Source organism: Lissotriton helveticus, chromosome 6 (genome assembly GCF_964261635.1).
Source record: "Lissotriton helveticus chromosome 6, aLisHel1.1, whole genome shotgun sequence".
Lineage (NCBI taxonomy): Eukaryota > Metazoa > Chordata > Amphibia > Caudata > Salamandridae > Lissotriton > Lissotriton helveticus.
The window spans coordinates 826,796,251-826,821,830 of NC_136067.1; the positions used below are offsets into that span (position 1 = coordinate 826,796,251).

The 25,580-nt window shown below is 44.4% G+C and overlaps 1 protein-coding gene across 1 annotated transcript in view; it reads left to right on the forward strand.

The window, feature by feature from the left end:
* The window catches only part of SEC63 (SEC63 protein translocation regulator), an 844,363-nt gene that overhangs the window by 209,343 nt on the left and 609,440 nt on the right, over positions 1-25,580 (forward strand). The window contains exons 9-10 of the mRNA XM_078648413.1: positions 17,818-17,912; positions 17,998-18,130. Of these exons, the coding sequence (XP_078504539.1) occupies positions 17,818-17,912; positions 17,998-18,130 (228 nt within the window). The remainder of the gene's footprint in view (positions 1-17,817; positions 17,913-17,997; positions 18,131-25,580) is intronic.

Genomic DNA, 25,580 nt, shown 5'->3' on the forward strand with positions numbered 1-25,580 from the left:
TAGCTGCTTTTAACATCTTTTCTACTTTAGAGTCCTGCATAGGGGGAAGCGAGCAAGCACAGCGTCTTTCTGGCTAGAAACTGTAGAAGTAGGTATGAGAGTCAGAGATACTGGCATCCGTGGAAAAAGTATCAAAGATTTTATACATTTTTCTATCAAAAAAATTGGAGATCTTGTCACACCTGAGAAGTAGGGATTGAATTGGCGCAGGCAGTAGGTGACGTAAATGATTTAAGAATCGTGTAGCGTTCCTTTGTGGAGTTCCCTGCTTCACTTACTTGAGTGTGGATATGTCCTTTCTGAGTTAGCTTAATGTTTTTATGATAAGTGGTAACTGCCGCTTTAAATACATCTTTCTCTGCCTGTGATTGAGTTTTGCGCCAGGTTCTTTCCAGCTTTTTACATTTAGATTTTCCTCTACATAGTTCTGGGGAAAACCAGAATGTCTTCTTTCTTTGGAATTTGGACTGTAGTAGCTTAAGATGCACCAAAGGGTCTAGGGCTGCCCCTATAGCACGATGAAGTTCATTAAGTTTTCTATTTATATACCCGGGTGCCTATATCTGTTGCAGTAACATCTTACTTAGATACATGCATTCATGGACATCTCCTTTTACTAATCTTATTAACTCCATTATCACCCTCTGCGGGAAAACAATCTAACAATGGAGTCTATGCCCATGCTCGCTATCACCGAAAGGAGGAGTCACCTACCTCATGACTGGAAAGACTACTTTGCAGAAAAACAAAGTACAAACATCCGGCCCCAAAACCAGATGGGGATCTGTGCACAGCATATCACCCTTCAGCTCTATTTTTTTTAATTTTTTTTTTATTTAACACAATTTTTATTGGTTTTTTATTAACTTACAATGCAGCACTGATAAGCATCATAACAAATTTGTATAGCGGCATTCCCCAAAGCAATTGGTAAGAAAAACTGAATCATTCAAAGAATAATGACCATTACTTTATCTGCAGCCGTCTCAAACGCCTGTCCTGGCGCTATCCATTAGTGGGTGCCGTGCTAGCAGCCCTTCTCAACTGCCCTCCAACCCCCATCCCCACCCCAACTCAGACAACCCCAACCGCCCCTCCCCACCCCCAACCCTCCCAGGCATGTCAGTGTGGACCCTTCGCTGCTGTCCTGAGGGGCTAAGCCAACGTGTGTTCTATGCAGCGGGATCAATGAAAGCACTGTGATATTAAGCGTCTCACATGTGGGGCAAGCTCAGCACTTCGTCACTATCTCATGGCGGAAACCCACCGACTATTGTAGCGTGTAATGCCGTGTGCGACTTGGGGCCAACTGCTCAGGTCTCATCATCTGCATCTGCAGGGGCTGTAAGTTCCAGAACTAACCTTTCCCAGGCTCTCGGCCTCTGAAACGCCTTCTCATTGCCCGTTCTACTTGCCATTTGTAACCGGACAGTGCCCTCACACTCAGCCCATTTGCGGAATTCCGCCTTCCACGCACCTATACTAGGGCCTTTATTCGCTTTCCAATGGGAGGTTATAGCCCTTTTAGCCAATAGGAATCCCAAATCTATGAATTTGCTAGTAATGGTCTATACGCTGTCCTGTCCCAAGAGTGTTTACCCGGTTTTAATAAGGGAATAATGATTGCCTCCCTAGTAGAATCTGGCAATCTGCCTATCCTTTTCGCCCCCAACAATGCTTCGCCTGTGTCTCCCAAGAACATCAAGAGGTCATCCGCATAAAGTACGATATGGTGGATCTGGCCATAGACATCGAGGCCCCCGTACGTCCGCCACCTCCCTCCAAAAGGGGTCCAGAGAGGGACAGTCCCACAGCATGTGTTTGAAGTCCGCTTCAGCCATGGTGCACCTCGCACATGCCACTGACTGGGCCGGGAAATATTTGAAATCGCGCATTGCATGTGCTTTTTCAGACCTCATCTACTATCCCACTCCATGCTGCATCTGGGATGTCTTTCCCTATATCCAGTTCCCATTTGAGCTTCGGGGCAGCCATTGGGGACAGGGACTCTAGTGTCATGCGCCTATATAGACATGTCACCGCCTTTATAGTGCCCGCCGCAACCACAACATACTGGTACCCCATGGAAGTGGGCGGCTCCGTAAGGGCTGTTTTCCAGTGTTTTTGAATAGCTGCTGTGAGTGCTGTGTATTGCAGAAAGTCGCCACCAGGTCGGTCGTACCGGGCTCGAAGATCATCAAAAGGTAGAAGGGCCCCTTCCTCGTAAAGGTCTGTAAACCCTGCTGTTCCCATGACTCCAGTTTCTGCCAGGTGCCCTCATGTGGTAGAGCCCTGTACATCTTCAGCTGTATGTCAGGGGCGTAAGGGGTCCCTATACCCAGTCTCTGGAGATATCTGTTCCAGCATCTCCGGGCTGTGGTGAATTCCAGGGTAAGGTGTATGGCCCGAGCAGGAGCCGCAACACTATGCGAGAGAGCACCACTAGGGGACCCGACAGCTCACCGGGTTCACCTTCTTCCCTAGTAGCCCTCACCACCCATTGCGTAAGCCATTGGAGCTGGGCTGCCAGATAATAAATTTCATAATCCGGGACCGCCAACCCCCCCTCAGCCCAGGCTCTCATGAGGGTATTCAGGGCTACTCTGCGCCTGCCCGTACTTCACAGAAAAGAGACGATCATCGCTCTAAGTCGTTTAAAATAGGTTTGTGGAACCCAGATCGGCAGGGACTTGAAGAAGTACAGTAAACGCGGGAGGGTCACCATTTTGAGAAGTGCCACACGTCCCGCCACCGATAACGGCAAGGTAACTCAGAATTCAAAGTTAGCCCTGGCCCCTCTGATCGCCTTCCCAACGTTCCCCTCTAGAATATCTTCTTTTTCGTGATAAATAAGCGTGCCTAAGTAGGGCAAATATCTCTCCTCCCATTTCACCCCCTCCATGGTCTTAGGGCCTGGGGGTCTAGCCTGCCCTTGCGCACTGGGAAGAGGCACAATTTCGCCCGATTGACTTTTAAGCCAGACACTCTACTCAATGCCCGCAGCGGGGACTTCGCCCCCAGCAATGTTTCGCCTGTGTCTGCCAAGAACATCAAGAGGTCATCCTCATAAAGTGCGATATGGTGGATCTGGCCATAGACATCGAGGCCCCGGTACGCCCACCCCGAACGCGCATGTGTCGTATATTAAGCGCTGTGTTGCGGGCTTTGATGAACCCCGATTGGTCAGCATGGATGAATGCAGGCATGTGGGGCAGTAGTCGAGTGGCCAGTATCCTGCTCAGGATTTTGTGATCAAGGTTGAGCATGGATAATGGTCTATACGCCGTCCTGTCCCAAGAGTGTTCACCCGGTTTTAATAAGGGAATAAGGACTGCCTCCCTAGTAGAATCTGGCAATCTGCCTATCCTTCGAGTCTCGTTATATAGGTGCGTGAGATGCGGGACTAGCAGATCAATGTAGGTGAGATAAAATTCTACTGGAAAGCCATCCGAGCCCGGAGTTTTTTTACTGGCCATACTTTTGATGGCCACTCGCACCTCCCGCTCGTCAATGTTCCGTCCCAGCAATTGTGCCTCCTCCTCATCCAACGTCGGCAGGGCAACACCCTCCGTGAATTCCTGTAGATCTGCTTCAGAGGGGACCACCCGGCTGCGATAAAGCTCCGAGTAGTAATCAAAGAACAGATCATTTATCACCTGTTGATCAAAGCGGGCGCCCCCCCATCTGATCCCGCAGTTCCAGTATGACTGAGCCGCGGCGAGCCGGATTGGCCAACCAAGCCAGGAGGGCCCCCGACTTGTCCCGCTCCAAATGTGCCCCGTGATGTATTGTTTGTAATCAAAGCACCGCACGTGCTCTACATTAGCCGCCACCGCTTCTCTGGCTTCTAACAACTCCTCTTGTTTAGTCAGATTTTCAGGGTGCTCCTTCTCCAGGGTGCGCAACCGCTCGTCATCCCAATACCCTACAGCTCTATATGCCAAGAACAGATGCATACTGAGTAAGTAGCATTTTCCTTTCCACGTTTTCAAGTTTGCAAGAGTCCCAATTACCTCATACCTCTGAGCCATACACAGCTTGTCTTGCTGCTTGTGCTCTATATATCTCTAGAGCTGGCAAGACAGAATGGTTTGAGACTCTTATCAAAATTAATTATAGGAAATGCCTTACGGTTAAGTAATTAGTACTTTTATCAATTTGTTTCGTCCCGGGCTATAGTCCGAAAATCTTATTCCAAGATAACCGAATTCCCAGACTCTTCTTGGGCCACCCACAAATAAAATAATTTTCGGACAATACCTATGTGGATTAAAAAACATTCATTTTGTTTTGTGTGCATTTAAATCCAAACTATGAGTGCAACAAAACAACACAAACTTATCTAGCAGAACCTGTACATCTTTTTCTGTTTTTTACATTAGCAGAGTGTCCTCTGCGAAAAGGAAATCTGACACCTTATTTCCTTCCAAGGCGCAGGAATTGTTGGTACAGGACAATAACAAACATATGCATCCATTAATAAAAATTAAGAACAAGGTAGGAGCCAAAACATACTCCTGTTGAACATCTTTCATTACTGCAATTATAGGAGTAAGTTCACCTTTGGAGCCCCACCTGACCTGGGCATATCCGTTAGCATGTAATTGAGTAAGTCTAGGTAGTCCAATTGAATTCCTAGGGTTTGCAGAACTTAACACAACTCCACTCTTGGGACCATACCATACGCGGAGGTGAACAAAGTCTATATAAAGACTACCCCCCAAGAGATCCACAGTCTTCCATTTTATCAGTAAAAAGTGGAAAACTTGGTCATCTGTACTTATAATCTCTAAAGCCAGGATTGGTATTGGCTATTGAGATCTTTTTCCTGCAGCCATGTTTTTAATTTATCAAGAATCTGCCTACAATAGCTCATTTGAAGGCTATCAATTTGGCTGATAGGACGATAATTACTGGGATCACGTCTCCCTTCCAAGTTTCTGGGAATGGGTCGCCTGCAGCTACAGCATTCGAAACAGCGTTAATCTATGGGATCCATATGCCATTCTCTTGAGTTAAAAGGTCTACCAATATTTTATATATGCCATGTGCTTTACTTGCCTTCTTTGCTGCTAAAGCTTCCATTATGTAGTGTAAAGAAAGGGGACACCCTGCAAAGAATAGAAGTTCCTAGGAAGGGAAAATAACAATGTATCAAAATCTCCGGCACCTAATGAATTTCTAAAGAGTTTCCTTTCTAAATTATGGACTCAAAGAGCATGAATCTGGGGTGAGTACAACATTTTATTGACATTGTAAAATTATTTAAAAATATACAGTTGGATCCAGTATCATTATTTTACTGTTATGCAATAGGCAATAATAGAAAATAGTATTTATTTAGAAATGCATATTCTTCTTGTGTAGTCTCATTTATACCATCATTCATACATATCACCCATGATTTTCAGAAATAGATACAAAGTTTGTTCAATGCATAATACCTAACAGAAATGATGCTTTATTTTAAGTTATAATTTGCTCAACAACACATCTCTATAATTCATTGAAGATCAGCACATTTTTATTACATATCTATATAGTGCATTTAAGTCAACTGATCCTCTCTGTGGTTGCAACATCTGTGGCTTGTATGTTCAGTCCTAATGTGTCACTTATCCACATTTGGTTCCATTATATCCTTTAAGGTGAAACTAATTCTTTATACACATGGAGCAGCCAATTCAAACCGGGCATTATCTAGGCTGGAATCTAATTCTGTAAAGCACATGGGGTCGTTCTAGAGGCCTCCAAAGTACTTATCCTATTCATCTTAGTGCATTTTTAGTCCTAATGCCCCCAATTTTAAGGGCAGAATCCCCTATATGTGCTCTAATAACATTCCTCAGACAAGTGACAAACTCTGTAGAGTGTGGAGAACTTCTATTGTTTACAGTAAGTAAAGAAATGGTTTGCTTGTCCTTATGGTCAACTTTAAGGGCGAGTATATGAAGAGACCCAGTGACAATTGGTTTTACAGTGCAGGCCAGGGATGTCTCAACCGATATTATTAGGCCACCTGATAGCCGGTCAGCAGTAGACATTTTAGCTAACACTTGGTCATTTCTATGACCATTTCGATATCTCACCCATAGCCCATGTCTCTTGGAACATACACGCTTTGGATGAATCTACCAAAGGTCCCCAATCCTTATCCCCCAGCTTTGGCTTGATACCTGCAACATTCCAACTTAGCAAGGTTACAGATTTTTTGCAATGTGAGAGAGGGCTTGAGAGTTTTGGCCTCATCTGCTAGAAGACCTTGGGGAAAAAACTTTATGTGCAACACAATTTGCGATAAAAACAGCCTCTTTGTCATTCAAATTACTTGGAGGGATCAACCCAGTGCCCACTAAGAGTTGTAATTCCTTGTTCTCAAGTCTGGGTTTAGGGCAGACTACGCTAGCTTGCTCAAATGAATAGGGCAATGACTGGTTTAACAAGCCCAGGCAATTGTTCAGTTTTTAATCGGTTTCCATTAATGATGTTAAGAGGGGAGACGCAGAATGACTGCGTGCTTGACTACTCTATAGATCAAGTTGCACCTTCCTCTTATTCTGCTGCCAAGGAGTATTGTGATCAAAACTTGTGACATATGGATTGTCGCTCCACAGCGTAGAAGCAGCTAGCTCCCCCAGCTGGGACCAACCTTTTTAAACTGAATGTTTGAGCCCTGGGGAGAGTCGGTCCTAAAGCCGCGAGTTATTAAACCTTCTACTATCCAGGCCTCTTCTAGTGTAATTCTAATATAGTCCCATTAGCCAAAGGGGTCTGGGTGATGTTCTGTATAGACCAAATCTTCATGAATTATTGAATAACACTTGTGCACCTATCTAATTCAATGCACCACCTTATTTTCTAATGTTTCAGAAATCTTGTATGCTCCAGGGCGCAGTTTCGGAACATTAACCATAAAGGTAACAGTCGCAAGAAAGGAAGCCGATGCAACCTGAGCCGCATTACCCCCAAGCAATAGTGCACTGGGCGATGGTGTCCTAGGACCCAGGCTCATTGCGCCATCAACAGGAACCACACCTCCCTGACTGCAAAATGGCCCCATCAAATTGCGAGTTAACTTTTGTGGATAAAGAGGTATTCTCCCCCCACCCCTTTACCGCAAAATCACTAGTTCCCGAAATACCCCATGGCAAATTAAAGTGCCTCTGAATATGTGCTTGGTGCTGTGTAAGTGTGCTAGTTTGAACAAAGTAGTAGCAAGATATTTGATCATTGGTATGCCCTCCTATTCTCTATGTAACTTATTCCTTGTAAAACAGGTATCATAGTATGAGGAGCTGAAACCGGTACAGGATCTGTGCAACTTACAATAAGTAGGACGTAGTTCGTAAGTAAACCGGCTAGATTAACTACACAATAAAAGTGACGATTTCATTAGAAGTGGGATTCAAACTGTCCTTAGAGATATACACCGTTTTGGTCTCCACACAGCACATTAACGTCTGGGAGCACTCCGATAGCTACCTACTGGAGCAAGCACTATCCTGCAACAAAGGGGTAAATCAATTTGTACATACACCATTAATATCCTGAAAACCTTTCCTTAAAGAATTTAGTTAATCCGGTTTGTTTCGTGTTTTGGTCTGAAGGCTTCCACTAGTGCAATTTGTGTGTCCATTGCCTTTACCACACAGTTAGTAGCAGCAGATTTAGCTAATTTATTTTCTTGTTTTGTTTGTCTCTGGGACTGGCAGCTGCTTTCCCCTTCCTTGTAGCCTGCAATAATAGACTCAGCACACTGCTAGAAAGACAAAACAATCCCCCTAATGTTAAGAAGAAAATCAAATATAAATAATGCCGTTGGGCTTGGCCCTGCATAACAAGAATCCCAGTAATAAACTTATGAAGGGTCGCCAAATCACAGTCGATCATAGTTGGACTAAGCTCAGCAGCTAAGAGTCACATCTATCAAAGGAACCTTAAGTTAGCTGTGATAGAAAAGTGAAGTGAAAATGAAGCCGGAAGTTCGAGCCAAGGGGGGTGGTCCACTCTTAGCCTGCGCAAGTGCCGCACTGCGGGACAGTAATACGCGTTAAATAGCACCACCTAGGAGGGACCCACCTCCTGCCCTCAAGGCTCTTGGTAGAAGGAAAGAATCCGGGGACAGGTAGTCCCTACAGGTGATGAGGTGAGTGGTTTGCAGCCTGAGACTTCCACGCTGCAGGATAGCAAGCAATGTTAAATAGCACAGCCTGAGAAGATCCCACCTACTTCCTCGAGGCTCTTGGTAGAAGGAAGGAATCCTGGGACAGGTAGTCCCTGCAGCTGATGAGATTAGTAGTTTACAGTCTGAGACTCCCCTTCATGTACTCAACCTTCCTACAGGTGTTTCCTCTGCTCTAATGTGGGGTTGTAACCCTTTCAGAACACTGTCCTGTTTTTTACCTTTCCTTAGACTCTCTGGTATTTATACATGTGATGGCAAAAACCGCTGTTCTGAAACCTTGACAGTTGATTGTTGAAGGCGAACTCTTCCCAGTTAGCTGCGGACCACCTGCATATGACTGTCTTCCTCTTGCCCTCTCTGGGAATCCGCTCTTCGTCAGCGTGCCGAAATCTCAACTTCTGCTCCTGCAGAGGATTCTCTTTGTGGGGTCGATCCTTGATACAGTGGTGTACATAGCCTATTCACTACTGCAGTGAACCTGAGCCATTCAGGTTGTGATGGCAATGTTTCAGGTTTGTTTGTGTTCTGGCGTGAATGGTTGTGAGGCTTCTTAGTCTCTTGGTGTCATGTATCCTAATGGTGCCTCATCCCCAGTGGAACATGAGGCTCTGCAGTGGAACCTCTGCCTCGAGTTGGCCAGTACTGGTGATGTTTCTCAGACACTATCTGTGTCTTGGAAGAGGTGGCCAGGTACCTTAAGTGGTGGCTGATAAATGCCAGTGTGACCTGGAACACGCTGTTCTTCTTGCACCAGTTTAATTTGATAGAGCATAAAATCTGGTTTAGGATCGTCACTTGGATGAGGTGGAGTTCAGGGGCCTCTGTTCTCTGGCGTGACGTGCAATATGGGCAGACATCCAGGCCTCACTGCTGGCCATCCAAGGCAAATTTCTTCAGGTCCTGATAAAAACAGGACTGCCAAGTGGTACTGCAACATACATAGCAGCTTTGGATCACAGGCATTGTACCAGGAAGCCCTGAGAACTTGGTGTGGTTGGACCTTCGAAAGATATCTGATGGTCAGCCACTTCACAGGGTCCTTCACCGTTAGTCAAACGCATCCTCAACATGCATCATCTGGATGTCCACAAGTGCCATCTACACACAGAGGTTGCTCATTTGTCCTCTCCCAGTGGAGTATGCTCTGGTTAGATCTTTTCTCCACCACCTATATCATTCGGTGTCACCCTTTTGCACCCTAAGTTCCACTTCATGATTCCATATCTGCAGTTAGACACATCCATCAGAAAACGCGTTGTTTACCTTTGGCAGCGCTCTTTCTTTTGTACACTCAGTCCAAGGTTAGATACCTCACCATCTTCTGCCCTTGTTCATGGGAGTAACTTCTAGTTAATAATGTTCCATGTTGGCTTCTGCACACTTCCATGTTTTTCAGTATGTTGTTGAGGCTCCAAATCTAAGGGCACAGTATACTTTATTTGTAGACTGATATCAGTGCACAGGGGTGGAGCCTATATAGAGCTCTGGGCTGCCACTTCTGATTAAGGCAGTGATGTAGTCTGATGATGCTATCTATCGGCGTGTGGGAGCAATTGCTGGAAAAATTCCAGATCCAGTCTGGTGCCTGGGGAATTCAAAAAGTGAGGAATCGAACGTTTCCACCTTTAATGGCGGTAATGAAGGTAACTTGTTCAATTGGAACAGATGTAGGAGAGTAGGGTCTGCTTCCTATTGCCACCCCGACTTTTTGCTGTGATTTTCAGTTTTTTCGACTTTAGTGTGGCTGTGGGCCTGCTAATCAGACCCACAGCCCAGCTGTTCTCTCTCTAAATTGATACCAGGTACTTTAGGTACATACCTGATTGGGTATTGGGTCACCTTTGTGAGCCCCTGTATAGCGTACCATAGGTACCCAGGGCATAGGTGCATCCAAGGCCTACCAGGGGCTGAAGCATGTATTATGCAACCCCTGGCTGGCCATCCAAACTGACACCACAGGCTGATCACTCAGCTTGGGTAAGGTGGTGTAATCACCCCTTACTTAGATATAGTATATCTATATCTACCTTATATATAGACACATATGCACCTATAAGTCACTCCTATGGTAGGCCTCGACAATCCTGGAGGCAGAGTGCTTGGTTTTATGTGAGAGGGTGCCCTAGCATGAGCTGAGCCCCTCTGCAGCTTTCGGAACCATCTCCTTATAGCTGTTCTATGAAATAGCCATACCATATATTCTTAAGTGCATTATAATCCTCGCGGTTAATGCTAACTTTGGTTTGGCTTTATCAAAACATGTCGTTTAAGGTGTCAAACACTTTGGAATAATAACCCCCCACCACCCCACTAGTTCTGGTGGTGAGGGTAGCATTCCACCCTTCTAGAGGGAAAAGACATGTATGTTACTGCTTTACCCGGTTAAAGTTAAACAGAGCCCCAGCATCACAAAATTGATGCTGCTCCCAAAGGGACATGTCTGACCTCCTGCTGCTGGACGAAACTCCGACAGGGGAGGCCTGGACAATAGGTTTCCTGTCTAGGGAGGTGCCAGCACCTCACCAGACAGGCTGATGTGTATTGGAACAGGGAGGGCTGCATCAGCAGATGCTTTTTGAGACACTGCCTGGGGCACACAAGGTGCTCCAAACATAGCCCGGTTCAAATCAGTTGCTGGGGCACTCTAGCCCCGCTCTGGCGCGAAACTTGACAAAGGGAAAGGGGTGTAACCACCCCCTTCCCAAGTCCACCAGTAGGAGGAACCTAGCAGGTAATCCAGCCCATTTTCTTAGTATAAAGATAGGTGCTGCGTCCCCAGGACTTTAGATTATCCTGGAACGAAACTCTGATATGAAACTCTTGGACCTTCGACGTTCTATTTTGACTAGAAGACTGAAGACATCTCCCTTGTGGTCAAGGAGTGACCACCTTGTGCAAACAGGCACCTCCAGTAACTTGCCGGTCTGCTTTGTCGACGCTCCCGCCGGAACTCGAAGACTCAGCGACACAGGAACTGGACTCTCAGACTTCTCTGACTCCGACCCACCTCCACAGTAAAGCTGAGAACCGTGGCGGACACGAGAGACGTGGGACCGGACACCTGGACATCCTGCATTTTGCTAACTGTATCGACTCCTGAGGTAACTCGCAGTTGTGCATTGGGGTACGAGAAGCCCTAGACCCGAGCGCCATTTGCACCGAAGCTCAGCCCTCCACACTCCACGAGTGCCGCGTGGGGCCCGCTCTTGCATTTCAGCTCAACGCGTCTTCCGGGTTGCTAACCCGCTGGCTAGAGAGCCCCCTGAAGACAAACGTTTGAATCCAAACTTCTTTCCTGGTTGCTCCAGGCTTGCTCCAGCTTCCCTGCAAAGGAGAAGCTCCTCAGACCTTGCTGGTCTTCTCCGAAGGCAATCTTCACTTCCTGCGTGGATTGCGTATGCCAGGGCTTGTTGGGTCCAGTCCGGATACCAACACCGCAGTCAACTAGATCCTTCGTCGGACAGCTCGAATCCAGCTCATGGTCGTCGTCGACACCTCCTGGTCCTCGTGGCTGCAGAGACAAGCTTCACCTCTTCACCTGAGATCATCGCAACATCGCCTGGTTCCTTCCTGGTCACTTGCTAGTGACCCAGACTCTGTCCCCTCTGCTTTCAACTTCTTCACATCTTTGATCCACCCTTGGATCCACCCGGACACTTTTCCTCTGGTCGCCTGCAGCACTTCTTTGCAGATCTCCATAGAAAACGACGACAAAACCCGACACCAAAAGGCACCTATGCACCCGGCTTCCCTGGGTGAGGTAACACGAGTACTCCGGTGCTCCCGTGGGTCTTGACTCTCGAAGTGTCCTAGTCTAAAGGGGTTTTGTCGTAGTCCATCCGGAAGTGCCCTTGAACAGTAACTTTGTAACTTCTTCGTTCTCCATTATAAGTCAATGGTGACTAGCGACTGTGTTTAGACACTGCACGTGTCTCCCGTGGATCTCCTACTTCCCACCCTTTGGTTGTTTAGTTTAGCCCCAGCGATGCCCTAGGCCTATTCACTATTTCTGTAGTGGTCCTTGTACCACTTACTTAGTATATGGTTTGTGAGGCCCCTAGGGCATAATTGTATTTGTGCAACTTATCGTATGCTAATTGAGTAACTTGTGATGTACTTCGATCTCTGACCTCATAAAGAGTGCAGAGGGGTTGTGTTAGAAATAAATACATATATATTTGATATATACCTTGTGTGGTGTCCTTTCATTTGGTATTCAAGGGATTATAATTGGTAAAACAGCTTGCTTCACATGCTCTCTGAAGTCTTAGCCTATGATTGCTGGTCCATGCTACCACTATGATAGCTTGTCTATAAGGTTGACTTTACAACCACCATCAATAAGGGTTGTTTAGACTGGTGCAACGTGCCCACTAGAATAGTGGACATCGTATGCCAGGCTAACTTCTCACAACAGACTTCTTTTGTTATCCATAATTTTCTTACTTGGGTCCTTGCCCCGATACACAGAGTACTTTTGTCTGTTCTTTTGCTATTTTTCTCCTCCATTTCCTTTCTTAATATCGGACAACTTATTATGTGTTGCTCTGGCTTCAGATCATGAGTCGCATGCCATCAGTTTCTTGCAGCTGCTGCCCTGTCATTGCTGTACCCATTGTACTTCCACCGGTACTGAGGTTCCTCCAAAATCACCTGGCTAACAAGTAGTGTAAACTTCCTTAAACATTGGATTTAGTCATTCGGATGAGAAGTTTGGATGTAAAGTACAGGGTGTCTTCTACTGGGCATAACATCAAGTTGCCTTCCTTCTTGTGAGTTAGTGGGGCATCCCCCTTAAGGCACCTTTGTTCTTCCTTGTGAATGCCACTACCACTGGCTCTACTCAAGAAGTGAGAGTAACCATTGAGGAAGGTCAAAGTACCTGAACAAAACTACATTGCCCTCGCTAGGCCCCCCAATATCCAATAACTTCTTTTAACAGGACAACGTTATCATGGTCCAGGAACACGACATCCAGTATCAAAGAGCAGAGGAGTCCTTCGAAATGTCGACCAACACCTGCTCCTTATACTACAATGCACTGGCATGTTGAATTTGTGTTAGTTTGGGCAGTTCAAAGAGACTCCTTGCACAGAGGGTTTGAGCCAGCCTCGTCTTCTGAGTGTATACTACAGTTCATCTCCCTGTATTGGCATGATTCAGTGGTCCAAGACAGTATATTTAAAGTATAAATTTTGGGAAATAGATAGGCTAAACTAGTCTACATTATTCAGATTATCAATTAAAGGTACACCACCAAGGCCATTGAGTGCCCTGAATCAAAACATGTCCACACCTTGTTCTCTCCTCATCCAATTGACCCATCAGGCTTTTGTTAATGAGGAAATGAAACCAATTGACTTCAAGATCAAATGAGTAGAGAATTTGACTGGCTTGCTTTCAAACTTCGCTTCCTTTCCTCCTAACCTCTGTGGCTATCCAAGTGAGCTTGGGCAGCAATGAAAACAATAGCATGAGATCCTTCTTGCATACGTTTCTGTTAACTTGAAATAAGGAAGGTAAAGCCCTCCCATCTTAAAAATCTAACAATCACATGAGAGATCCTCTAACAGGACACAAAGTACAAGACCATAGTCCGCTTATCTGTTAATTTGATCTGCTAGAGACATCTAGCTGCAGATTCCTTATCTTTGAACTTCCAGGCGTCCGGCTGGATCAGGCAGATTTTTCTTAGCAGTACCCCTGCACGTCGGAAGGGGGCGTTGTCGACTCTGTGTGACGTCTTCGGCGTTGTGTTGGTCATTGTGGTGACGTTCACGTCATCAATATAACCGCCACTCTGGCATACTGACGTCCATTCTTTTCTTTTTGCGCCAGCCAGCGCGATCCGTTGAAGAGATCTCCCCCCTGCCAATTTTTAACATATTTTTTCGACCATTTGTCGACTTTGTTGGTTTGTTTAGGTTATGTTGAGTAAGAAGACTTCGAGGTTCAACTGGTGTGCTGCCTGTCACCGCTCCATGTACGTCACGGACCCCCATTTAGTGTCTCTCTGGTGCCTGGAGTGCGACCACGACTTGAAGTCGTATTCCGACTGCTGGTCCATGGTGCCCGAAGGCTATGAGGGAGTGGTCCCTACAGCTACTCGTGGCCCGGCGTCCAGCACCCCGGAGGTTGCCTTGTTGGTCTTGGTAGAGAAGAAGGTCCGAGCAATGCTCCAGTCAATCGAAGTCCTCTTTTTCGAAGTCGGGTAAGAGGCACCACAAAAAACCCAAGAAGTCGAAGCGTGTTTAGACTTCGCCCCGCAACGCGGCGTAGGAACCACTCCATGGAGCGATTGCTTGGGTCGGCTCGATGTTTCCCTGCCTTTCCAAGTCCGGGAGCACCCTCCAACCAAGCCTCTAAACCTCTATATTCAGTCGGATCACTTCCACATGGTCACTCTTCAACAGGTGCTCCCACTACTTCAACAGGGTGACTTTCTCTCCACTCTGGATTTAAATGACACCTACTCTTATATTCCCACTCACCCTGCTCACAGGAAAGATTTCAGGTTTGTGGTAGAAGGTCAACACTACCAATTCAAGGACCTCCCCTTCGGGGTGTCTACAGCACCCCGAGTCTTCACCAAGTGCCTCGCTGTAGTTGCGGCCCACTTAAGAAGACAACACATTCATGTCTTCCCTTATCTGGACGACTGGCTCATAAAAGCCAAGTCACACAGCAGCTGTATGCAACACACCCCCAAAACAATCCAACTGCTTCACGACTTGGGATTCATGGTAAACCTCACCAAATCCCATCTTCAACAGTCCAGCATACAACCGTATCTAGGGGTTACAATAGACACTTCAAAAGCTCTAGTATACCCCAACCCAGTCAGGATAACTACCACACAAGCTTTAATAGCAAAATTTCAGCCTCAACACTCACTACCAGCGCAAGTGTTCATGCAGCTAATAAGGATGATGGCCTCTTGCATTCTCATCGTCCCGTATGCACAACTCGACATGACCACCCAAGTCAATGCTGTCATCGCCTCATGTTTCCATACCCTGAAGATAGCTCCAATCTGCGGTCACAAGCAAGCTGGACTATGGGAGCACCCTCCTTGTCGGTATCAATAAAAACTCACCAAAAGGCTGAAGACCATTCAGAATTCTAAGGCCAGAATCACTTTCAAGCTCCCATGCCACACATCACACCACACCTGAAGGAGTTCCACTAGCTCCCCATTCACAAATGGGCAAAATTCAACCTCCTCACCCACACTTTTAAGGCACTACATAACCGCTTGGCCCAGCATACCTCAACAACTGCATCTGCTTTCACAAACCTTCAAGAAACATCCACTTGTTCTGACTCATACTTGCACAAATCCCATGAATACGGAAAGCCAGATCTTACAGTAGAGCCTTCTCCTTCACCACTTCTGAAGCATGGGACGGCCTGCTGCTACAAATAAGAACATCCACATTACTTTTTGAATTGTGCAAGAAGCTGAAGACCTGGCTTTTCGAGTAGTACCACTAGGCCGTCTGTATGCCTAAACACGCACCTGCTCAGCCACAGGATACCTTCCGGGTACCTTCCTTTTAAATGTGTTTCAGTTGCTTAAAAACAATTCCATTCTTACCACGGGTACGGGTGGTATTGCTCCTCAGTGGCATGACAGTAATTTGTAAGGCAAACAAAGATAGAGGAGTACCATAGTCCAGGTGTATTACTTGTATGATCCAGCTTCTTTGTCAGTACTTGCACAACATAAGTTCCATTCCACTGTGATGTTGATTGTGCTTCTTCAAAAAACGGGCAGACTCAACATATCCTTTTTCATAGAATTTTAAAAATCCCTCGTTCCTAAAGGAGCAGAAACAAAGATTTTGCTCAATTGGAAGTTGAGACGCAGAATAAACTGTTGCCAAAAAGCATTTGACATAGAAAAGTTAGAATACAAAGTAGAAAACCATGGTTAATTAATATAAAGTAAATCAACCCCTAGTAACTACTGAGCAGTGTCATCAACTTTTTTGAGTATTTCTATCAAGTACCCAAATCCTGACAAAGGCGCTGAATCAATTGGACCTCAAAGAACATAACCATGCTGACCCACTGAAAGGCTGAGAAACATTTTGTTCAACTTTTAATCTTGTGAAATGTGGTTGCCTAAATAAATTTTTTCTGCGTCTTAAAACTGTTTTAAGATCATCTTACACTGCTTTTAGTTTTGTGCATACCTTTCGCATTAAGCTTGTGGCTTACAACAAGACCTTTCTTTTATTGGAGCAATCTTGTAATTAGAGAGCATTAAAGAATCCTAATCCATCGCAATCATAAATAGTACTAGGAAGAAAATCACACATAATACAAAATGAGAGAAAAGAAGGAATAAAGTGGGAAGGAGAAGACAAAAATGAAAGAAAAGGTGATCACAGAAGGAGTTATAGTAGGGCATTTCGAGGTTGTTATTAAATTGAGTAGTTGCTCAAATGCTTCCAATAACGAGTAACTTGGTTAAAGTGTCACATGCAATACCAATCTTATGTTCCATTTTATGAACCTCATTAAAATATCTCTACCAGTTAAACTAAGCTGGGGCAAAGTTAAGTCTCTAATTTTTGCCACTGATAGGCATTGAATAAAAGATGATATTATTTTATTAGGACTGTATAGTAATATTATCTGCTTCAGGCTGTAGACAGAGGTGCAGTATTTATTCACGTTTCTGAAATATTTTGGCCCAGAAATCGGTTATGCCAGGATATAAAGCAAATCTATGTAATCTGTCTGCTTGCTCAACTTGGTGTCTATGGCAAACTTAAGTTTGCTAACAGTATTTTGATCCTTTGTGGGAAGCTGAATAGAAATTGGATTAAAGGCAAGTAGGCTTGAACTTTAATACCAGAGGCCATATGCGTGTTTCTTTCTCTGAGACTGGTTGCTTCTCTACAACATTGCCATGGAACGTCCATCATGGTCCCACTGCTGACAGGAGTATGCACGCCCAGTGTTACACTGATGGAGGATCTGCACTACCCTTAGAAATGCATGTCATGGGCAAAACAGTAGTTTTTAAAATGCCCTCTGTACATATGCAAGGGGCATGCAGACATTTCATGTTGGCTAGAAACTGTGACAGCTGCATCTCCGTGGCCCAAACACTGGCCAGGAACCATGATTTACTCTGAAGTAATAAATGGCAGAGAAATTTGAATGAAGAACTGCTCTAGTCGTTGTGGCTGGCAGGGGTCACCTTTCTTAAGCATGTGTATTTCTTTGTGCTCAGTAGCAAAGAAAGAAGAGGGGGTGACTGAAATAGGGAAGGTAAATGGACTATCGGTTGATAAGCTGACATTTATTGTTGTTTCTTGCAAATTATAGTCAGGATATTATTTTCTTCCTAGATGAACCTCACCCCCCTCCCTCCCTTCCCCCTGCCCTATAATCAAAACCGTTGGGAGTGCAGCAAATATGATTGCTGCCCTGCCTTGTAAAATGCATTGGCATGTGTGAGATGAAACTTTAATGCCCCCGCTGTATCAATTTGTGGACCATTGTCGATAGCAAACATTTAGTTAGGTCTGTATATATTTTAATGGTTGGAATTTAGCAACTGGTGTGTAAGGTAAGCTACTGATCACCGATGAATAACTTATTCTTTGCCATTCTAGGTCTTATTATGGTTTTGTCTGGAGCCTCAGAATTTGATCCTCAGTACAATAAGGATGCTACAAGTAAACCCACTGACAACATTCTAATCCCCCAGGTTTGTTTGAGTGTGCTTTACTTTTGCCTTTATTTGTCTCTGTAAGGCATGTTAGATCATTCTGTAATTTTATTCTTCATTTTAGTTGATCCGAGAGATTGGCAGTATTAATTTGAAGAAGAATGAACCACCACTTACTTGCCCTTATAGTTTAAAGGCCAGAGTTCTTTTACTTGCTCATCTTTCGAGAATGAAAATTCCAGACATTCTGGAAGAAGGTAATTTTACTCTAGGAATATTTGCAATTGCATGTTTTTCTTCATTTCAATTGGCGAAAGCTAATTTTTTTTTAAAGTATCCGAGTATACTATATGGCTATTTGAAACATATGCAATATTGAAATATTTGTGTTGTATGTGGGTGCACATGTTTTCCATTTCTCAACAATAAAAGAAGCAAACATGATTGTAACTCAATCAGTAACAGAAAATGTTAAATCAATGCATATGCTGCGGTAATATGGACTACTGAAGTGATAGAAGTGCAAAATGGAATACAGGGCGGCGCAGCAAGAGGCAGTTCATAAGAGAGAGCAGTTAGACACAGGTAGCACATGACCACTTCTTCCCTCTCGCAGCGTAGAAGAGTGCCCCTTTTTGACATGGGCTCCCCCAGACAGGAATAGTTGCTTGCATTATGACAGTTTTCATCACCATTCTGTCAAAAAACATTTACCATTTTCGCAATTCATTTGGCAAAAAAGAATCGCATCCAATCCCAATGATGTTTCGACCACTGTCAATAACCAAATCCAAAAGTATTTAAAACGTGGTTACCTGAAATCGATACTTCAAGAATCCAAAAGTAGAGTGATGACAATAAACAGAAAAGATTTACTCAAGACCAAAGAAAGAACAGAATCAAAACTCAGTGTGTGTTTTAAAACACTCAGTACAAGCGAAACAAATAACCAACATAATGAGAAAACATTGGTCATTGATCACCCAAGAACCAGACCTTCAACCATTATTCTCTGATCGCATAACAATCGCGTACAACAGATTAAGAAATATTAAAGAGCTACTGAAGAGACGAGAAACAAAGATTAAGTCTGATACTTACAAAGGAATGCAGAAATGTGAGAATTGCATACATTGCAATAACGTCATCACTGGTCGGACATTTACTCACCCCATGATTGGGAAACAGATTCCATTACTACATTCAAGCACGTGATACCAAAAATGTCATATATGGTATAAAATGCCCATGTGGAAAACTCTATGTAGGTCAGACAGAACGTAAAATTAAAATAAGAATTACCGAACATAAGAGGAACATCCGACAAAAGAATAAAAAATCCACAATAGCTATGCATTGGATGGAAGAAAGACATAACATTTCTCAACTTCGGTTTACCATATTGGAAGTGATTAAACCTCAGCAAGATACGGACATTCATAATAAAAGACTTAGAACTGAATATTATTGGATTCGGAAGATGGGTAGTCATCAGCCGCAAGGATTAAATGACAGGATAGAACTATCATGTTTTTTGTAATTATCAACTGGAAATGCTTTTGAGATTCTGTACATAGCATGGATCTGACATTGACTGTATGAAAATACCCCAAACTAAGATGGCTGACACCATCATGATCTCGTTGCAGGCAGTGTACCTGTTATTATTGTTATTCAGCGAAATGGTCTCTTTAATTATTGTGATAACTCTTAATCTTACCATTTCTTGTACTTATGAGTAATTTGCACACTCGATGAAGTACTCACATTTTGTGCTTTTTATTTGTTTAAATACACACAGCCAACATTTACTAATTTTATATCGGCTTTATGGCACACAGGAGTGTTGATACCATATTTTACTATCTTTATTAATATATACACTAGCCGTCCTCGGCTGTTGTGTTTAACCGCGATCACGTGATACCGCTGTGGTCCAATTACAACTTCGGTTAAGTGAGCATATGTCGTAGGCTCATAGCGCGATTTTGAGTGGTTGAGAAACCGAAGCTCACTTCAGTTACACTTCCGTAAGTACAAACGAAGACGATCTCATTGTTTTTGACTGTATATAATGTATAGTTCTCAACGATTTAAGGCAGGACACAATGTCTGATCATATATTAGTTTTCCTTGTTATATAACTCAGAGATAAACTTCGATTAACAGAATGTTTGCAACTTAAGATTTCTGGTTCAATTTGGGTAGTTGAGATACATGCATGTATTATTAGAATCCTCGACACAGACAGTGTACTGCGACATATTAATGCGTTATTTGACTTATTTAGCAATGTTTAGTTTTTTAGTTTCACGCTTTGATTTATTACTTGTTTATGAGGCTGGCTCAAAAAATCCTTGTTTTTTCTATATACAGACCCCTGATGAAGGGTCCCATATGACCCGAAATGCATTGGGTATATGTGGAGTGATGAAGTAAACCGCACCAACCATACTATGAAGTATTTGAAAATATGATTATGATCAAATAAGAAAATAAAGAATACTTACAAACACAAGAAAATGCCATTGTGAATTATTGGATACAGAAAAATTTGAGGAAGACCCAACGGTCAAAGTATAATTGTGCACACGACCACCAAGGGTGGAATTCTCCACCTTTCCTAGTAAGTTCTCCCCCATTTTTTGCCTGATGCAGTTTGACAGAAGTGCACTGAGTTCCTGCTATCCAGGTCCCCAGTTCCAAATCTCTTTCCCTAAAATTCTGCAATTGCTTCTGACCACTGCAGCCTAATGTTATGCAGAGACCAATCTACCGTACTTCAGGGTAGATTTTGGCTAGACATCCTCCACAGGAGGCAGATCCACATTCCCCTAATATGAGAAGTCTCACATTTGAAGAGGCTATCATGGACAAGTTGCATTTCTTGTCCTAAAGAAACATATGCAGCAGCACACTGTCCCTGTTTCTCATCCATTGCTAAGCCCCGCTCCCCCCACTGCCACAATCACCTCAGTGTTCCCCTTCACCACAGAACTCACTTCACAAGCATATTGCCTTTGACCCAGGAAACCCTGAAACCCTCAGGCGGCTGGGGAAGATCCCTGGCATGGCTATAATATAGGACCTCAAGATGGCAACAACCTTTAGCCCAATCTGATGAAGGTTTCACCACCCGATGAAATGACTGTGTAACCACACTGTCATTCAAAGAGCAGTAGATCATAGCGGAGGAAGAAGACTTCCTGGTGAAGACCTTATCTAAAAAAAAAAAGGCTTGCTCAATTCCACAAGATACTTTCAGGGAGCTGGTGAAGGCAAGGTTGTTCACATTTAGAATTGAGAAAAGTACAAACTAACACCCAATGAACACCTTTACATCAGGGGTCATGTACGCCTAGATTCCGTAGTAGTCCACAGCTAGGAAGGGGGCATTCACCCTGGAAACAGAATGCACCCTCTCTGATCAAAGGGACACGAGATGGATGTTGCAGAAAAACGCTTTGCAGTGACAGCAGCAACTTCATGCGCCTAGCTAAATTCGTAGTCCTATCAAGGCATGACAGCTACGAGTAGCTGCTGACACAGCCATAAGGGAAATTAACACAAGTGTTATCCTTAGAAGACCTGCTTGACTTGGTGTGTTTGAATTCTGCCATGAGGTACAATACCCCATTATCAACTTCTGTTTGATGCTTAACACATTTTCTGGCCACTGGTAGAAACCAGCATGGAGAAAATAAAAAAAGACAAAACATGGCAAAAGCCATGAGGGCATTCCAGAAGCAAACTGGCAAAGACAGTATTCAACACCAATAGGGCGTTTGAAGAGCAAGAGCTGCAGTGTTCTTGTTTTCAGCAGCGTTAGCCCTTTCAGGAGGGACAAACCCAAATGTTGTACACCAGTGAAGGGTTTAGAGGCAGTGGCGAAAGAGGGGGTATTTGTGGCCCGGGAACAGGCACCTCAACCTCCAAGCAGTGACTGACCCACCAATCTGTGTACACAACACATGTCGGCAGGAAGAATAAAGTTATTACTTCCACAGTGGGTGGAAATAACCGCTAGACGAGTGGGTCCTTTCTATCCTCCTGAAAATATACTGCTTTGAGTTTAACACCACATCCCCAAACATCCAACCTTGCAGTCATGCAGTAACATCAAAGACTGCTGGTGGAGGATGTCCAAGCATTTCTCAGCTAAGGTATTTTGGAACTGGTGCCTTCACAGCGAAGGGTTGAATGATATACTCTTTACTTCATGATCCTAAAGAAGGACGACACTAGCCTTAAGTTCAGTCGACTAAACTGTTATATACTTTGAGAGCAAGTCGTCATTCCACTGCTCTACTCAGGAGATCACATGGCGACTCTGTATCACAAGGGCGGGATGATTGATTAAGAGCAGCTGTTGCCAGAAATGCCTAGTACGCACTCAGACAAATGTCAATATGTTACTTAAATAAGGGTTTACTGTCTGCTGCAAAATGTTGTCTCTCCCTTAGCAGATCTATTCCTTTTTAGGAGCTTTACTAAACACTGTTACAGACAAAGCCTATCCAACGCAAGAGATACTGAAGGCATTTCAGAGGCTGCTTCTTCATCACATGTCTTGCACAGTGAGATTTATCATGAAATTGTTTGTAGATTATGGCCTCGTGCATTGCAATAGTATCAGACACTCAACTGCACATGCATCCACTCCAAGAGTGTCCGGCCAATCAATGGTCACAGTCGATTGGTCTGTGGGAAGAGTTCGTGAAGGTAGAGCCCGGAGTACTACACAATTTCAAATGGAGAAACATCAGGAACTTATTATTGGGTTGAATGTTTGTAAGTCTTTAGCTGCAGGTGACCATTAGCATAGACACATCAGTTTCTTAGAGCTAACAGCAGTTCACTTGGCACTCACGGTTTTACATACGTTTGTGGACCTGTCATTCGGGGCGTATCATCAAGTACTCAAGTGGAACATTAATCCTGAAACCCCAAGTACTTCAAGAAATTTGGGGAGCCCATGGTCACTATGTTCGCTATCTCAGAAAATTAAAAATGTTCAAGTTTTGTCTCCTGGTGGCCACATTAGCAATCCATGGGAAATGCACTATGATTAACTGGTCAGTGATGGTTGTATGACAGAACAACGAAATCCCTAACCCAACATGCCCAAACAACCCGGTCCCTAAGCTCTTACAACTACCTTGACTACCCATTCCCTTCTCCCTGCCCTGAGGCCTAACCCCTAAATTAAAAAAACTACCCCAACACTCCCCCAGCCCTGAAAACTACTCCACCCCCCAGCTCTGAAAACTACCCCAATTCCCCCAGCCCTGAAAACTACCCCAATCCCCCCAGCCCTGAAAACTACCCCAATCCCCCAGTCCTGAAAACTAGCCCCAATCCCCCAGCCCTGAAAACTACCCCCAATCCCCCCAGCCCTGAAAAGTAGCCCCACAGCCCTGAAGACTAGCACCGAACCCCCAGCCCAGAAAACTAACCCCAACCCACCCCCAGTCCAGCAAACTAACCCTGACCCAAACCCAGCCTACAAATCATTCCTGACCTACCACCAGCCCACAAAACATTCACAACCCAGCCCACAAAACCCATCCCCCTCCCCCCCCCTCATCCCACAAAGGTTCCCGGACCCAGCCCCACTTACCTACCGAAGATCTCTCCCTGCTTTCGTTCGTCCACAAGTCCTACAGCGGCATGCCTTAACCACGCACATGCGTGGTTAATTCATATGCGTGTGTAAGGGATGCGTGGTAGGGCTTGTGGAGTCAGAACACTCATGGTTTAGACTGCCATGTTCAGACTTTTCACAGTCCTTGATATTTGCCTAAACATTTCCTCCACTACCTCTGATTCCTTGTGTAGTGAGGAGATAAACTACCATGGTGCTCATTCCCATCGTCACAACCTGAGCAAGGCAACCATTGTACTCTGTGCTGTTTGAAATGTCTCTCCACCCCACAAGAAATTGCACTGAAGAGCAGACATCCTAACAGAGCATCATGGTCATCCAGATCTCTAGAAAATAACCCTTGTGATTTGGCACATGAGATCTTAAAGTTTGGTTATCTGCAATTTCCAGAGGAGTGTATGTAAATTTTGAGTGATGATCCCAAACCTACTACTCAAATGTGTTATGCAGAAAAATGTAAACAATGTGTCCACTCCTGTCTGAGTACTAATACACCATCTCTGCAATCCTCAGTAAAGACATCATTTTCTACCTGTTAAGCGTCCAAAAAATAGGGTTAGCTTACACACCTACACATTAAACATTGCTGCTTTCATGCAAGCATTAATGGAGGACCCCAAAAAGGTTATCTTTTCAAGGACACCAGTCCCAAACCTTGGATATTAAAATAGTCCTCATACTACTGTTTGGGCTGACATGTTTGAGCCCTTGCATTGCACAAAGTCCATGAATTGAAGCTCCTTTCCATCAAGTTAATAAAAATGTAATTATCTTGAAAACAAATCTGCGTTTCCTGCCAAAAGTTGTCTCCGTATTCAATGTTCATCAGACCATTGACTTAACCCATTTTCTTTTTTGCAACCTCAATCGGTGGCAGAGAGAGCATTGCAAACATTGGATTTAAAGAGAGCTCAAGGTTATTATATTGACCTAACCAAATGGAATTCACAAGACAAAGCTACTTTTGTGCCTAACAAGATCCCTCCTGGGAAATCCAATTTCCAACTCAGGATGGCAGAAGGATAGCAAAATGTATCAAAGTAGGTTATGCTAAAGCTACATGTACTCTGCATACAGTGCCGAGAGCACATTATACTTGCAAAAAGGGATCCACCATGGCATCCTTGGAAACATAGCACTCAAAGGTGTCACGTGGTCCTCACCACACAGGTTCAAAAGTATTAGTGTAGACCAGAGGTCTTCAAACTTTTTGATGCCGAGACCCCCTTGTAAAACCTTTTTAGGCGTAAGGACCCCCTTCCGACAAAAGTTTCTAACTGGTATTCCTCATCAACAACTTTTGACAGCCATAAATGCGCCTGTTAGACCTCATCACATCCCTCCATCATTCATCCACCCACACTTTCACACATCAATCCATCCACCCTTTCATCCTTTCATCCATCCATCCACCCTTTCATCCTTTCATCCATACATCCATACATCCACCCATTCATCCACCCACCCATTCATCCACCCACCCTTTCATCCTTCCATCCACCCTTTCATCCTTCCATCCACCCTTTCATCCTTCCATACATCCATCCACCCTTTCATCCTTCCATCCATACACCCATCCTTTACCCATCCAGCCTTCCATCCATCATTCATCCACCCACCTTATCACAAATCCATCCATCATTCATCCATGCAACCTATTATCCATCCATACATCCATCCACCCATACATCCTTAATCCGTCCACCCTTTCATCCTCCCATCCATACATCTATCCTTCACCAATCTATCCTTCATCCATCCACCCTTTCATCCTTCCATACATCCATCCACCCTTTCATCCATCCATTCACCCATCATTCATCCACCCATCTCTTTACACATCCATCCATCCACCCTTTAATTCATCCATCTACTCCCCATTCATCCACCCACCTTTTCACACATCCATCCATCCTTCAGCCTTGCATCCATCCATCCACCCATCATTCATCCACCCACCCACCTTTTCTGTGCCTCTCTCATGGGGGGGGGGATCAGAATCTCTCTGCGTCGTCTTCCTTCTTTCCCGCTCATGGGAGGGC